Source organism: Salminus brasiliensis, chromosome 1, assembly GCF_030463535.1.
Source record: "Salminus brasiliensis chromosome 1, fSalBra1.hap2, whole genome shotgun sequence".
In the NCBI taxonomy this organism is placed as follows: domain Eukaryota; kingdom Metazoa; phylum Chordata; class Actinopteri; order Characiformes; family Bryconidae; genus Salminus; species Salminus brasiliensis.
In genome coordinates, this window is record NC_132878.1 from 90,660,618 (window position 1) to 90,678,213 (window position 17,596).

General features: G+C 39.1%; 1 protein-coding gene across 11 annotated transcripts in view; it reads left to right on the plus strand.

Moving 5' to 3' along the window:
- Positions 1-17,596, plus strand: part of syngap1b (synaptic Ras GTPase activating protein 1b) — a 184,557-nt gene that overhangs the window by 158,795 nt on the left and 8,166 nt on the right. For 10 of the 11 annotated variants that reach the window (XR_011980623.1, XM_072692362.1, XM_072692361.1 and 7 more), the window contains 3 exons: positions 1,194-1,405; positions 5,146-5,218; positions 13,429-13,490. Coding sequence is in view for 10 of the 11 variants with exons in the window: in XM_072692362.1 (XP_072548463.1) it covers positions 1,194-1,405; positions 5,146-5,218; positions 13,429-13,490 (347 nt within the window). In the remaining variant the exon portion in view is untranslated. Of the gene's footprint in view, positions 1-1,193; positions 1,406-2,191; positions 3,991-5,145; positions 5,219-13,428; positions 13,491-17,596 lie in introns of those variants that run through there. The other variant, XM_072692369.1, reaches the window with a different exon arrangement.

Genomic DNA, 17,596 nt, shown 5'->3' on the forward strand with positions numbered 1-17,596 from the left:
TTGAGGGGCCCACTAAAAGAATTTGAGCCCATATCTAGTTCTTTCCATTGACTGCATCACTTAATTAAATCTATTCATGATGCAAAGACATCATCAGGTGTTATTGCTGGTTTTGGATACTGTGTACATAATTACATGGTAGATTATGCAGTGAATTACATTTATATTCAGTTTACATTCTGTATTGAGAATGTCACAAATATTGAAGTTTTATCTGTCTGCTAAACAAGATTGTACATTTTATTTAAATTATTATCATAAAATAACATAACATAACATAATAATTGAGTCAAAGTTTTATTTTTGTGTTAAACCACACTTTTATCACTTTTCATCCAGCAATAGAATCAGAGAAGTCAACAAACAGTCTGTGTCACGCTGTCCTTCTTACAGCAGCTTCTCATTGCGCGGTGCAGGTGTCAAGGAAATGCAAGTCATGTCTGTCACCCCCGCAACAGATGGTGCTGTGGGCTCATCTATGAATTATTTAAATGACAGATGAAGGAAATGAACTTGAACAGTCATTTGAAGTAAATAAACCTGAGGAGAGAATAGAGTTACGATGTCGCAGGTGCTTGCCCTTCACCCACATTCTTCTAGGGGTATATTTCATAAAGGCAACTGCCTTGACAGAAAGAGACGCAGAGTCTCTCAGTGTAAGCAAGGACATTGCTAAACATATCATAGCATCACAGCTGACATTTCAAATATGTGCTAGCATTTCTGAGGCATATTTGAGTTTTTTATTTTTATTTATATATATATATAATATATATATAATTTACTTTCAGTTACATTCTGTATTAACGAGTGTAAGTCTGTTTTACAGTTTAAAAATAGATGAAAAGCAAAAGAAAATTATTATTTGTGATTATTTTCTTTCAACAAAACAACTAGAAACAAGAAACATATCTTCTCCTCTACTGACAAACACAAACTGTAGCTTTGAGTGTAGCTTCAATGTTTGCAACCTGCACTTTTCACAAAATTTCTCCATGTTTCTATGAGCTTTGAGCAAGAATGTAATTCACAAATGTGAACATTGCATTTTAATAAGTCAACATAACTGTGACTTCTAAGGTTTACCTCTAAGGTTCCTGCTTTGAGTAATGTGTGTTGTATGTGTTCCAATCTAACTTAAAATAGTAATATAGAGCAGTATGTGATCCCTGTATCTCTTCCTGTGGATGCAGGTGCGGGAGTACGAGGAGGAGATCCATTCTCTGAAGGAGCGACTGATGATGTCCCACCGCAAGTTGGAGGAGTATGAGAGGAGGCTACTTACTCAGGAGCAGCAGACCAACAAGATCTTGCTGCAGTACCAGAGCCGGCTGGAGGACAGCGAGAGGAGGCTGAGGCAACAGCAGCTGGAGAAGGACTCCCAAATAAAAGGAATAATTGACAGGTAATAAACACAGGGTTCCAAAAGGTCCTATTAGTGCATGGAGGTACTCCGTACAGCGGTGAAATCATATGAGAGCATGCACATTTATTTAGATTGTGAATTTCTCGTTCAACTGGTAATTTAGGAAGGGTTTGAAATGAGATCCATACATTTCAGAGACTTAATGTCTGGTGGCGTATAGAGGAATTTGTTCAACTATAGCACGCTATGCTGTGACATGGCAGTATAGCAGGTTTTAGCCTGTTCATGACAGGTAGAATTCCTTGTTATACTGTAGAACATTGCCTGACTATTAAGTATACATATATATATATATGTCATATCCATTGTCATAGTTATGAAAATAATTTATTAACTTGACTTAAAATGACTTATTTATTGGTTGTCTGTTTGTATACAGCTGAACTTTAGAACGTATTATAACTGCTTAACTCAAATGATACATTATCTACCACAAAAGAAATGCATTAAATTGATTTAATTATACATAATTCCCACATGAATAAAAATATTACATCAACACAGTTAATCAAATAAATTGTAATATAATTGTATTGATGTAATATGTTGTTTTCATGTAGAAATGACGTATACATTTGAATTCAAAGCATGTTTGATTGTTTTAATGATATTAAAAACATATTGTTAAAGGATTAAATTATAAAATTGATTGCCATGTTTTGGTACCATCATGTGCCTTTTCTGGTGAAATTATGCCACCACCCAATACCTATTTTCTTGGCACTTAGTCACTTAGAGCACACTGCTGTTTCAATCCATTTCCAGGAATGAAGACATGGAGTGAAGACACTCAGATGACCACTTGCCTTCAGTGAAAGAAGTCAGACTAAACTGGGGTTTACACCTGAGGGAGTATTCTGAAAATGAGCCGAATCTGTATATTCTCTAAAGATGTAGAATCTAGCAAGCTCCTCCTAGCTTGGCTTACATTGGTTGCAACACCATTTCAAGATGGCGGAAAACCTCTCTGAATTGTGACGAAAGAGGTGATGGATCTGTGAATCCACAGACACTGCTGTAAACACACCAGAATTATCCCTAGTTTTGAATGAACACATACAGTGCTACTGTAAGTTCAGCTGGACACAAATGAACTAATAATAAATTGAACAGTGGGGATTTGGCTGTGTACGGACCGAGGCATTTTCGAGTGTGTCACTCAAGCTTGCCTATAACCAATAGGGTAATAGAGGAAGCATTTTTTAATAGAACATTTAATGGAAATGCTGCAGTATTACATTTTGTCTTAGAGTTCGCTCGCAATTAGCTGTTGGGGATTATCAGAGACTTTCCAGAAAGTTTGGATTGTCAAAACGGGACAATTTTTTTCCATCTGAATCTTAAGGAGAATATTATATCTTCCAAAAGACAGAATTTTGATAGGATTTTCTGTCTTTCTGTTTTCCTTTCTTACATATAGTTGGAATATCCTTCGGGAGAGATGTGGGGGGGTGCATGGTGACCTGTCTTTTTTGACACAAAGTTTCATTTTTCAAATATTCATGTTGTGCCATGTATTTATGTTCCATTTCAAACTCTACAACTAATAATTACAAACTCTCTCAGACTCTGTCAAAGCTGTGGTTTGCTGACATGCCTTTCTCAAATCATGCAATATATTTTTTTACTGCCAAAAAGCTTTTGGTCATTTCTCACTGTGGGTATTTGTATATCTGTAATACTTTATACCTGTTGCATAATGTATTGCCATCAACCTACAACAAATTTACATATATGAAATATGCAATCACGTACAACAATTTGTCATAGTGTTACAATACAAAGGGCCTAAACTGACTGATGCGCTTCCTTCAACATACACATGCTGTAGTTTATACTCAGCAGATACAAACAGTATGCAAGTTGAGAAACAAGTAGCAAAAGATCTTAGAAATGATGGCAAAGCTTCAAGTTCTAACTGACCGTGTTTGGTGCTGTTTGTGAAATAAGCATAGAGAGTTTAATTATAGATCGAGATGTTGAAATTTGAGATGACGCTGATGTGAATGATGATATAAATAGATATTTTGAAGTTGATATGAAATAAGTATATTTTAGATTGATGTGGAATGCTGATCCGTTTTACCTGAGAAAGACTATTGTGGGTACTCCTTCAATGTATATTTTTAAAATGTTTATTCAAGATATACACAAGATATAAACTTGGTAAGACTGTGTAAGAGATTATATAAGTTATGTTTGACTCTGGAGTGCAATATTGTCTATTTAATTACTACACTGTGCAATAAATATGCCTTGCTTTATGTAGCAGAAGCACATCGGTTGTTGCTATGTACATACAATGTCCCCCAAATTCTGACCTGTTCCTGTGAAGCAAAGTTAGTTTCCCTGCTGTTCACTTTTCATGACCCATATCTGACCCTTTTTTCATAGTTACTTTTTGTTATGACTGCGGGGAAGACGGCCCATGCCTAAACTACTTGAAAAGCAAATTATGTCTGGGTTTGCTCCTTTGAAGACCAAACAAAGCCCTCTTTCAGCATCTCTAATCTTTGGGAAAACTGCCCATTGTCTCTGTACTTTTTAACTTTAATTGTTTTGTCTGTTATTCTTTTTATTCTTTTTTTTCTCCTTAATGTTTTGTAAAGCTACATAATACTGTACCTTATCAATGGAATAAAACATCCAATCCCATTGTTGGATCACAATACCTGTGAATTTCATTATTTGCTTATATATATAAAAGTTTAATTAGAAAGTTTTTATTTTAAGATGCACACACTGAAGCACAGTACTATACACAAAACTAAATAAATGCCACCGGCTGATGTATATAGCATGTCTGCACAACGCTTATACCTGTCAACAATTTCCCATTCTTCATGGACATCAATCATGTGTTGCATTGTCTTCTTTATAAACCTTTTTTTTCTCCAGTATTTTACCTCTTTCTTCAAATGTGTTACAAAATCAGAGATTGTGTCCAAATTGTACAATGAACCATATATTCTTAGAATACAGGACTGTGGGTCCAATAATGGAGACCATGAAGCCTTTGCCCATATTATATCCAAGGAAATCGCATTGTTCCTCAATTTCTGACAATGAATTAAAGGAATAAGCCAAATGAAAGATGTATTTGAAGCCTGTCATGACAAAAAAAGTAACATATTGGCATGGCTGGTGAAACAGCCCTTCAAAGAAACCTCTAAAGTCAATTGTCCCACAGCCATTGTCAGATGGCCCTAAAATGTATGTGGCTTGAGGCTCAAAAATTGCTCTACTTTACAATATCACATTATACTGAAATCAAATGACATCATGTGGTGGCACGGCTCGGCTTGCTTTTACTCTCACAGAGAGAAGGAGGCTTACCGGCACTTGTTAGAAGGTCATGCGGGCCTGTTTAATCATTTCAGTGATTCCCTAGGGATGATGAAAATATATATTTCACGTGATCTCTACGATTACTAAAATACTATAATCGTACATGAACGGCTGAGAGCGCTCTCCGAGGACGGTCCAGACTTCTTAAGATGAGGAGAATGGAAAATTGGCCGTTGGGCTCCACCACATGGTATACTGAACGGTTACACTAGAGCATACCAGTAAACTAAATAAGGACACGAGCCGTCAGTTCTGTTTGGGATATACAGAAGTGCAGTTTCACTGATCATGTTCGCTATGGTGACGTAATTATTGTCTGGAACTAATTCAAACTCTCTTTCTTTCTCTCTTTCTCTCTCTCTCACATGAAGACTCATGGCAGTGGAGGATGAGCTGAGGGCAGGGGCAGCATCTGAGCACAAAGCCAGGATTTTTGCAGATCAGGTCTGTGTTTGCGCTCTCTCTCTCTCTCTCTCTCTCTCTCTGTCCTGCTCTCTCTCTTGCTCTTTCTCTCGCTCTCTTTCCCCCCCCTCCCCCCGAATCCTGTATGTCTGTTCTCTCTACAGAGATTATCTCTGCTGTGTCCAATTTAGTCTGTCGTTTCTATGTCAGTACATCTGTCGGCGTTGGAATGTCTCTATGTTGGTTTGCCTTGCTTGTCGGATCATTTGCCCGTTCCAGTGCTGTAAAATGACCGATTTGCATCCTTATCAATCCTGTGTGGCAGCAGAACCCGTTCCTCTGATTTTTTGGGTTATGGCTGGATTTGAATGCGAAAGCTGTTGATTCATGTACATGCACTCAAAAACTCAGCCAGTAACGTGACTTGCTTTGGATCATTTCAAGCTCAAGGCAGTGGCGGCTGTGCGGCTTACGGGGAGAGTCCATCCAAACACTGTTAACGTGGCTAACAGTGAGAGCTAGAGGCTGCTGTCCTCCATTTAAGTAGCGCTCTTGTCCCAAACCCAAAACACTACAGAACACGCAGCAGTAGCACCTTATAGACAAAGCATACAAGAAACAGGAGGCCAGGAAATAGAGCAGTGTTGTTGACTATATGTTGGGTCATGAAGGGCCTTTGGAGTTTGGCATTTTTTGATGGGCCTTGCACAATGAATATTGAACAACCACTGTCTTATAAAATAAGATAAGTACTTCAGATTTTTTGAGCAATGTCTAGAAGAACCACTTTTGCTTCCATAGTGAACCATGTTTGTGAGGTGTATGAATGTGAAGAACCTTTTAAAAGGTCTAAATAATAACATCACTTGATGTAAAGCTTATTTACCAATTTAAAGATTCACACTCATACTTCTTAATTACAAACAAGGTTCTTCTAAGGCATCGCTTAAAGAACTATTTGTGGCACCTTTATTTTTAATAGGGCATCCACAGTGCAGTACCAAAGGATCTATGCGTTGGAAAGTGCTGGGCTGGAGCTGGATTGGAGGCAGTGGGACCATGTAGACCAGGGGCACACAACTTCAGTCCTGGAGGACCAGCCTCCAGCAGTTGCCATACTTTAACCCCCCCTGATTCAACTCATCAGTAAAAGACCTGGCCTTTGAGTAGAGCAACTATCAAACTTTGCTGGAGGCCGGCCCTCCAGGACTGGAGAGATGCACCCCTGAAATAAACACTCAAAAGTAACAAGGGGAAGTTAGGATTGATTATGAGAAAAGGGAGGCAATGTGTATTTGAGTCATATGGGAGTTCTTGCTGCCAGGACTTGAGACCAGAATGAAATTTGAACAGTTATAAATGACAGCTGGTCTAGAGTTACATAATCTGTCACGTTAATTAAGAAGAAATGGTGCAGTACATGACGGAGGAGGAAAGTTATACCTGTGATGTTGACATTGTTAGCCACATTGTTAACCAATGTTTTGATCGAACCGTCCCTTCAGTGTGCTGTATTCACCCCAAGGGCAAACCTACTTGCTTCTTGGGTAAAGATTGTCAGTTGTCTGCAGCACTAAATGAATGTATCTATGTGCTACCCCATGTCTCAACTCTATCTTTTGCTAGCTGATGAACCACATCATCAACCATAAAGCCTTTTCCCATGGCTGTCCCTTCAAACAACCTTGTCTGAAGTCTTCACATAGCTTATCATCCTCACATATCTTCATTTCAAGTTAGATTTCATTTGGAACATCAAAAGTGTGTCTCTTATTAAACCTAGTAACGTCTGAGTTAAATCAGGTATGTCGGAGCAGAGAAATCACAGACCCTGGCAAAACCTTGAGATTGTATCTGTTTGGTTTTCATAGTTTGGAACAAAACTGTAGAAAAGCAGCATAGCTTGATGTCTACAGAATTCCACACATATTCGTAAGCAGTGTGTTTTGGCTCGTAAGTTTGAGGTTTAAAAGCCAAAAATAAAGTATGGGGTTCTCCAGTCATCAAAGGTTGCAGGTTTTACTCTTTTCTGCAGTCTTTGTTTTTACTAGGCACCTTGGACAGTGAAGTTGCGTCAGATTAATCTTTCTTGATACAGAACTGGACAGTTAGCAGTTATCTCCTCCAAGTGATAGTATGAAAGATGCGTCACATGTCTCAGAGGAATCATGTGCTTGAAGGGCTGATATTGGCCTACAAAGCCAGAAATGGACCAGCCCCTCCATACTTGATGGCAGTTGTCAAAAGCCGATCAGTACGAAGAGCCCTTCCAGCTTCAAGTACGGCTCAGCTCGACCTGCCGCCCATTAAGATCCACAGAAGACAAACTTCCAGGCTTTTTTCTGTCTTGGTAGCAAAGTGGTGTAACGAACTTTCCCTTGGTGTCCTAACGGCAGAGTCTGATGCTCGCTGTCTTCAAACCCAGTAAAGACCCTCCTCTTCCGATGGTACTTGGGTGAAGTGTAGTGTCGAGTATTATGGTCTCTATACTGACTTTTGTGTTTAGTGGTATCTACGCTTAGAGGGATATTTTGGATCCTAGTCTATACAAAGGGTATTTTCTGAGTAAACAGTGAAGCCCCTTTGCAAGTCGCTCTGGAGAAGAGCCTCTGCACCCTCCCAGTGACAATGACATTGTGTGATTGGGATAGAACTACCTGCCACTGAAAGGAAAAGGAAAGTACATTTTTACCACCATTGCACAGCAGTGAAACACACACTCACAATAGTAAACAAGGGCAGTGCGAACACACACTTCGGGTGGTAGACAGGCACCTCCGCACCCTGGAAGCAATTGGGGGTTAGGTGCTTTGCTTTAGGGTATCTCAGCCGTGAACATTGAAGAATGAGAAAGCGCTGCCCCCCCCCCCTTCTTTCATCTTAGTGGATTGGACCTGTGACCTTTAGGCCCCTAAGATCACTTCTCTAACTTTTAGGCCACAGCTGAAAGGCATATCTGGTGGCAATATGAGAACATAAGGAAGAAAGAAAGAGCAAGGTCAGGTATGGTCTTATCGGACTACTTGCCAAGGATGGCTGGTACATCTCTTGAAATTGCACAATTTCCTGATGATAGGGCCAACCCATAGATGATTTCTTTGGCCCACCAGCTTGCACACCTTGTCCATTTTAATGAAAAAAGTGCAGACAGGTGAATGTTCTGTATGGCAAGTTCTGAACCAAAGCAAAGTAGGTGCTTGTAGGCCTTGGATAAAAATCCTTGTGGTTGAACAACACAACAAAGCAGCCTGTATTCATTTTCAATGAGAGCCAGCGGTTTCTGGCAACAGGAGGCACTGCAAATGTAAACAATGCAAAGTGGGCGGAGTCAGCAACAAAGTTGAGCAGAGTTTAACTGTAGTCAAATTAGGAGCGACGCAATGTGGCGAAAACCATTGAGAACCAAGTAGGGTTGTGCAGGCCTATGTCTACCGCTGTGAAACGGTGTCCCTTACTTGGCTCCTAGATATTTGTTCCTACTAGAGGTAGAGGAGAAATACTGCTGGAGTCTGCCATCATTAGGCTGCAGCTCCTGCACCAGCTCGCCATGCCATTTTCTTTTGCCAAAAATAGGGGCCAGCACGGCCAAAAAAACACGGCAGCAAACTGGCAGCTCAAGTTTAAAGACACCTACAAGCGATGAGCGACCAGTGGTCTGGGAAACGAGAGGCAAAAAGTCACTGCCGGGTGAACAGTTAGTTCCTATGGAATGTACCCCAGTAGTTACTGGGTCAATGAAAGGTAGCTAATTTAGGTCTTTAAAAAGACCCCTGTGGTTGACACACACCTTAGGGTTGTGGATGTTGAGGGAAACTGGAAACTGATCTGTTCTCCAATGGGACGAGAGAACACGTCGTGAGACATTTAACTGTATCACACCTAAAACCCATCACTTTCCCCGAAGCATGGCCTGGGTGGATGGACAGGGCCTCATACAGTCCATGTATCTCCAAGCAAGCAGTGTTGCAGTCCAGCACCCCTCGCTATTATGCTATTCAGCAGAGATCTTTCCCTGGAGAAGGAGAGATTAGCTGCAGCAGAGGCTTATCAAGAGTTGAAAGGGAGAGGAGACATGCAGAGGAGCACTGGGTAGAGCTCAGTTACGAGACTGGGGATGCAGTATTTCCTTTCAATAGCAGCTTTTGAGTAGAGAACATGAGAGGAACCATTTTTGAATGGTGTATAGTTGGTAGTGGAGAAGCTGCACAATACAACACACTCCGCCTGTGTTTTCATTTGGGTCAATGGGAAAATAATAAGGTCTGGGGCGTTCAGTGTGTTCATCATGTTCGAATTTAGCTCGACATTCTTCAAGGAGGCGTTTAGACTTAATCTCGAGCCAAAATAAGATCACAGTGCGGGAATAATGTCCTTTATATCACATTTGCAGAAATCTCCTGGCTTTACAGTGATCACGTAACGATGCTTTATGCACTGGTACTTGTAATGTCCCACATGTCTGAGGAGAGCATATTCCTGCAACCCACGTTGCTACCTAATCAACCTAATAATGATTGCGGTCGAAATTGAATCACGCCCACAGTTGAATGCTGCAGAACTTCTGCATACGGCTTACTGTTTGCCGCATAGGGATATGACTTTCCACAGCACTGGTGTTGTGCTGTTTAAGTATTACCATGTTATATATCAGTGTCTCCAATTGTCACCTTTTGACGTAATGTAAATCTGGCTGTTGTTCTGCACATTGTCCAAATTTCATGATGAATGGACCAACAGAAATGACTCCAAAATAAAATATTTACATTGACTTCCATTGAAAGTTATGAACGTTGCCTCCTCCTCCTGTCAATTTGACAGCCACCAAATGAAAGGTCAGAGGTCTTGGCCATCACTACCTAAATGGCTACATTTCCATTACATTCCCTTCATTATCTGCATAGACGTTTGACCAAGCTAATCAGCGTTTCTGTTAATCTTCACCTATGTTGCACTATAGCCATTGAACCTGGGGATACAAGTCTTCTGTGTGGGAGTGTTGGGAAGGGCGGGCGAGATCACACTTAATACATATCCTTTTCAGACCTTGCTAACTTCATATATCTCCCCAGCACCTTCTTCTTCTTCTTCTTGCTCTTCACCATAATGGTCCAAGCTTTTGTCTTCATGTACCTTACCATAGTTCTAACTGTCCTTCACGTGTGTTAGTACTAGTACTAGTTTTCTTGACTAGCTTTGTAGGAATGGAATTTGCCTATGTTTTCTTTTTTTACTTCCCCTTGTACAGCAGGGTAGGTTGACTGCATGTTCATTAGCATGGCGACGTGTTTGATGATGAGCTTCCTGAGACTTCATATTTGCATCTGTTTTGCAGTTTTGCAGTTTTCTCAGCATGTTGGCTGATACTCTGGCCACCACTAAATAATCAGTTTCCTTTATTTTGCTTTACGTTGACGACTACGTTAATGGAATTGTGTTTTTTTCCTACAGATGTTGTATTCTATGTTGATATGTGTGTGTCTGTGTTCTGTGTCGGTATTACTGTCATTGCCTGTTTAGTTAAAATGTATACGTCTATGTATGTCTCTGTGTGTGCATGTGTGTATACATGTTGGCATATGTATGTATTTGTGTGTTGAATATGTGTGTGTGTCTGTGTGTGTGAATCAACCCCTTCTCGTCCGATATCCACAAATGAGTCCAACTTTCTTCCTCTTGGAGAAACACACCCACACCCACAAACACAGGGACGGATTATCAACCAGGCCAGCTGGGCTACTAGGGAGCCATTGACTAGCATGGATTTTTAGTGGGTCGACTAGATTTTCAAGACACTTCAGAAATACGATCCGAAATGTTAAATTCAGAAATGCTCTTGGTGTAAGTCTAAATTAGGGACGTCCACGGATACACAAATGCATGGTTTACTATTTGAGGTTCCAGGAATCGAATATTATAATCTCTGTTTAATGACTCATTACTTTCATCACAGCAGCAGACAGAGAAAATATAGAAGTTATTTAATGCTATGTATTAACAGGACTGTAAAGTGTGAAATTGGCATGTGTAATGCAAGTAAGTGAATGTTATATTTCACTGCACTTTTTTCAAATTAAGGCTAACTAGCTAAGGGTAAGTAGGTCTGCAAACAGTGAAAGCTCTTTTTCTTTGACAAACTAACACATTGGTTCGAAGAAAGGACTAGTGAGAAGACGGTAAGCCCTTAACAGCTTTCAGTGTTGTGCTGGTTTGCTGCAGGACACAGCCTCAGTTACTTATACAGTATAACACAAAACCCACAGTTTTCTTTTGCTAGTTTAGAAAAATCTAACATCAAATGTAATCAAATGTATTTGTATAGCGCTTTTTACAGCTGGTGTTGCAAAGTTGCTTTACTGGAATCTGGTAATATGACAAAAGACCAACAACACATAAAACATCCAGCCAAAGGCCACCCAGTGGCTGGAAAAGCTCCCTCAAAGCTGGAGAATTAAAACCTTAGGAGGAACCATGACTCACTCTGGGGATCCATCTATCCTCCTCTGGTCAGAACTATTTATAAGTTATTGATAAAAAGTCAACGAACCACCACATAAGACTAGCAAGTGTGCTGCTTAGCTTGCTGTAGGATGTTTGTACAGTGTTTTACTGTACAGATTAAATTGCATTGCACAAAAACACTTGTTAATGCTTACACATCAGTAATGTATCAGTGCTACTGAAAAAGCACATCCCTAGAACATGCAGTCGGCTCATATCCCCGACCAACGTAGAATCAAATCAAATCCAATTTATTTGTATAGCGCAAAGCAGCTTTACAGAACCAGTAAGAGGACAAGAGATAAGACATAAAAACCTAAGACCCCCAGTGAGCAGCCAAAGGTGAAGGCGGTAAGGAAAAACTTTCCCAGAGCTGGAGGAAGAAACCTTGGGAGGACTCAAGACTCACAAGGGGGACCCATCTATCCTCCTCTGGTCAGAACTATTTATAAATTATTGATAAAAGTCACTGAAGCACCACATAAGACTGTTCTACTGCTCAGGTGTGCTAAAGTAATCATAATATAATATTACTTATATAATCAATAGTAGATATTGTAAGAATACTAAGAGTAATGATGGTTTATGCTGGTAATAATAATAGTAGCAATGTAGAATTAGGGTTTATTGCTTAAGGGATGCTATTCTACTAAGTATATATAAATATAATGACTTATTTAATAGAAACTACACATTTAATTACAGTGTCTTCTGTGATTCTTTAAAATCCACACATCCAACAAATTGCCTCCACTTCGGTTTTGCTGAGCTACAAGCAGAACAAGCAGTATTGATTTTGTCAATGGAATTATTGACTGGTGATGCCTGGACTTCATCACCCAGTAAACCCCCTCCAACCTAATTCCAGCTGTGCAAGTGATGGTAAAAAGTTGCTTGGTTGTAACGTATCGCTGCTGCCCAAGGATCTCCATTTTTGTCTGTAATGGACCAATAGAAATGCTCTAAATAACGTGGAATAAACTTTTATTTTACACTGACTTCCTTTCAAAGTTAAGGACATTTTTGCCCTCTCCTGTAAAGTCACTATTTTGGAGATACATATATTCAATTGGACAACAACAATATATAAATTACGCAGTAAGAGTACATACTGCGCTAAAGCTAATTATAATATATTTAGTTTAGATGAGTTTTATTGGTTAGTTTATTTTCACAATTTAAAATACTCATAAAAACATGAAAAACATAATAATAAGTGTGTGTTAGAGGCAAAAAATGTATAGGCTCTCACACACACACACACACACACACACATATATATATATATATATATATATATATATATATATATATATCATAAGTAATAGTACAATTTCACAATATTCTATAATACTGAATATAACAAAAAAGAAAAATAAATAAATAAATAATAGTAATTATTATTATTATTATTATTATTATTATTATAACATTATAACATAATAAAAGACATCCGTAATCTATATAATAGCATAAAACACTAAATCTTACAAACATATTAGTCCAAAAAAACAAACCTTATAACTATGACTAAATCAAAACTATGTTAAAAAGAGGGTGTGTACCTCTGGGTAAAGGGTTTGTGTCTGTAGGTGCACATTGGAGGTCCGTGCTTGGGGGCCCCGGATGTACTAATCCGTCCCTTCCTACACCCACTATCACTACCTCACACACTCTGTCTTCTGCCCCTCTTCCCTCTCTTGCTCTCTCTCTCACCTCTCCTTGTGTTGATGAGATACGGTGATTTCTCTTAGGGGAGGCGGCAATCCATCCTAGTGCAGCCCCGACTCGCACCCGTCCCTCCTCGAATGCACAGGTAATGAAGCACCTGACTGTGAGCCACCCACTCCACCCATCTCCACCCTCACGCCTCTCACCTGTGTGTGTGTGTGTGTGTGTATGTATGTGTGTGTGTATATGTGTGTACTGCATCTGTCCCCAACACGCCGCACCTTGCACAGGCATATGGGCCTGCTTTAACAAATGCAAAACCCACACAAATGCACCAAGAGATTGCACCTTTATTATGGTTCTATAGCCTTTATTGAAACCTTTATATACTTTGACTAAAACCTGCTTAAGTAATTCACTGTAGAGGAATGCTGAGGTTTCACTGAGGGTAAAAGATAAATGGCTTTTCTATTAGTTTTATTCTCTGCATACAGGAATCAGATTTGTTTTCCTACGGCCTGTCTCTAGCGGCAATAAACATCAAGACAAGCATGACTTTATTTTTCAGGAGCAGCACTTTTTAAAGTTTCAAATGCTGAACATTGCTGAGCAAGCGTTTCCCATTCCATTCCCATTCTATTCAGCTGTCACCAGTGGTGAATACTATTGCTGTAAATGTTTCTCTCATTTGTGGGGTGCATTTCTGCCATCTTTGTCAAAATGGCATGCAGTTTCTTATATCCTTGTCACAAACTGTGTAGAATAACACACACACACACACACACACACACACATCCAATTAAACATATATCAGTGGTGGAAAAAGTGCTCAAGTGAAAGTATGTACTGTCAAATCTCTGAAATTTCTAATGGCTAAAAGAGCTAAACGCAAGCTGCTCGTATCACGCTTGAAATGTACTTCAGCAGCCTAGTGCTCCTACAAGAGATGTCAGTATTTGAGGTTTGGGTGTTTATTTATTTATTTATTTATTACAATCCCAAATTTCACCTGGAAATCTACACACCCTCAATTCTAGAAAACAAAGTGACTACTATCATAAGAGATTTGCAAGGCTGGAGTGTTGATTAATGGTTAACACATCAGCTGAGATTTGGTGAGTATATATGATGACCTGTACGAAATAACATTTCCATTATGCAAAAAAACTGCAAAATTATTTAAGCAATATCGGTCAAAAAAACCCTCATCAACACAGACTTGTTATGTGGTGTTACTGAATGACATTACTGAATTTTGGGAGAAATGGCCACACCCCTAACTCCTAACCCCTCCTCCCGGCCCTCAAGCTCCTTATATACCACAAAAAGCGGGGTCTTGGCTCACAGAACACAGGAAAGCAAACCCCAGACACCAAGCCAAAAAACAAAAAAAAAAAAAAAACAACAAAAAAAAAAAACAATATATATATATATATATATATATATATATATATATATATATATATATATATATATATATATATTGTTTAAAAAATATATTAATATATATATATAATATAATATATATATTTATACACACAGTACAGGCCAAAAGTTTGGACACACCTTCTCATTCAATGCGTTTTCTGTATTTTTATTTAAACCACATGGGAGTAAGAAGGGAGGTAGAAGCAATAAGGAGAAAAGATCCAGGATCTTTCCCAGTAATAATTTCCCATATTACACATGTTTGTTTTCTCAACAGACGCATTTCCACTAATACTTGTAGTAAATGTGGACAAAATCCGTCCCTGACCACCTCCAGCACGATCACAATGCATCCTAGGGGTGTTTACACCTGTTTTTCTATGTGAACAAATGAAATGAATGTGAGCCGTGTAATCGATATAAGGCACAATTAGTAAAGTACACTTGGAGAGCCTTCCAGCCTAAATGAGGACAATCAGTATAAAATTCTGTACATCTGTGTGGAGCGTTTATTCAACCAATCATTACAACAGTGTGTATCAGCACATGACAGGACATAGACAGTACATTACTGATTAAGAAAATGAACTCTTAAGTTGATATGCAGTGAGATGGACCCCACCATGGGGTAAACATAAAGAGGCTACAAATGGTGTTTTAAGTGATGCCATAGAAAACCCACTGCTGGTTTCATAAAGAACCCTGTTTGTCTTGTGTGAGATGACCCAAACAACTTTCTCTTGATGTAAAGGTTCTTTGTCAATTTAATGATAACATCTCTTTTACAAAAACGGTCCTTTATAGAACCAAAGGTGGTTCTTCTATGGCGTCCATCAAATAATCACCTTTTGTACCACCTTTGTTGTTTTAGCGTGGGCTGTGTGTTGTGTATATGCTTCAAATGCGTCAAATATCCACAGTATCCACCAAGATTAAAGTAAATATAAAGTGATATAAAATACAGAGAATTTAAAGTAATAATAGTCACTTCTGGGATGCACACACACAATTCAGTAATCAGTAATCATTCTTCTGATGAAAAACCATGACCAAAAGCACCCTCCCTTTGGAGGGTTGGGCTGTAACAGAAGAACAAGAAATAAAAATACACATTCAGAATACAAAAATAAGGTACTTGTATTCAGTCCAGTTGCATTTTATAAAGGCAGCATTGGAGAACATGAGCAAATCTTAAGAAAAAGTCCAAATTAACATAAGTTGTATGAAGAAAACCACAAGCGACAGTGAGGAACGGCATGAACGTTCTTTAGTTTACAACGTGAGATTCTAGGCTAATGTTGCTAACAAACACCTCGACTTAGACTGTAAATATACACCCAAAAATGTCGTTCAGCTGTCTCAGAACAGCAGCCAGATCTTCATTTTATTGGCACAGACAAATCAATGTGGTTTAGAGCAGTGTTTCACCAAATCCTGGAGGCACCTTGCCCTTTCCCAACACACCAGATTCAACCAATCTGCCCTTTCAGAGTAGCAGTGGATGTGTTGAAGTGTGCAGGGCAGGGTTCCTCCAGGACCAGGGTTGAGGAACACCGGCTTAGAGCATGGTAGGACTTATTACAACCACCAAAATGAACGTCTCAGAGTAAGCGCTCTAGTTTAGCTGGTTTACTTGGCTTTTTAATGACATTTTTAAAGAAAATAAGCTAACAATTTGGCATGCATTTGCGGAGATGAGATTGGTGACAGTCCAGTTGCCAGTGTTTGTTAGCAATGTTAGCCAAGCATCTCATGAAACTGAAAATGCATTGGCAAATTGAGTTCATCAAGAGTGAGTGATAGATCATCTTTATTGGACTTTTCAACAAACTATTCCTTTAAAGCCCCTGAAAGTCTAAATCTGAGTTGTCTTTCTAAGGAAGGTAATCTGGCTCCTCTGGGTCTCCAGTTTAAATGTACATCATGTGTCTTATGAAGATCCTCCTAAAGTCTAATAAACGTCTGCTGTATTTGGGCAGTCCTAAACGTAGATCAAGCTTATGCCATCATAACCCTGACCAAGCACAAGGCTAACGTGGCTCTGCCCTCTCCCTGAGTCTGAGCAACTTGATGAGCTAAAGCTAGAATTAGAATATATTGGTGAGCTAGCTGGCAATTATCCAGTTATGCCTGCTACATGGTGAGGAGCAGCCTGGCTAGCAAAGGAGAATTGGCGGTTAGCTGGGCTGTAACTTGATTACATATATTAAAACCACTGTAAATATCTGTGAAATCACGACCGAAGTTCAAAGTACAAAACTAAAAATGAAGTACAAAAAAAAAAATGCAACTTCTATGTCTTAAGACTGTGTGCCTTGCCATGGTAATGCAGACGAATTTTGTTCGCCAGCGATTAACGGCTCTGATTTGTCTGAGAGGTCTGATATATCAGAAAATCTGTATATCATATTATATTATATTATATTAAATCTGTTTATCGCTGCTGTCCAATGAAAAATGTGTGTCTCAGTTTTTATCTGTTTATATAGTTTTTTCCATCCTTTGAACACGGTAGTTGCTCTGTACATCGTGTCAGTAATTTTAAATGAATGGGCCAATAGAAATGCTCCAAAATGACTTGAAATGAAATCTTTTTACATTGGCTTCCACTGAAAGTTAGGAAGGTTTTCTGCTGTTTTGGAGATACATGCTTTTCATTAGACAGTTACAATATCAAAATGTGTTCCCAGGGCTTTTCTTTCTGTTAAACAGTTAACCCCTTAAACAGCCTATGGACCGCCAGCAGCCATTAGTGTTACAACCTTCTATTAGCAGAGAATAGCCCCACCAGTTTGTACAATAAGCCTTTCTGCATCAAGGGGT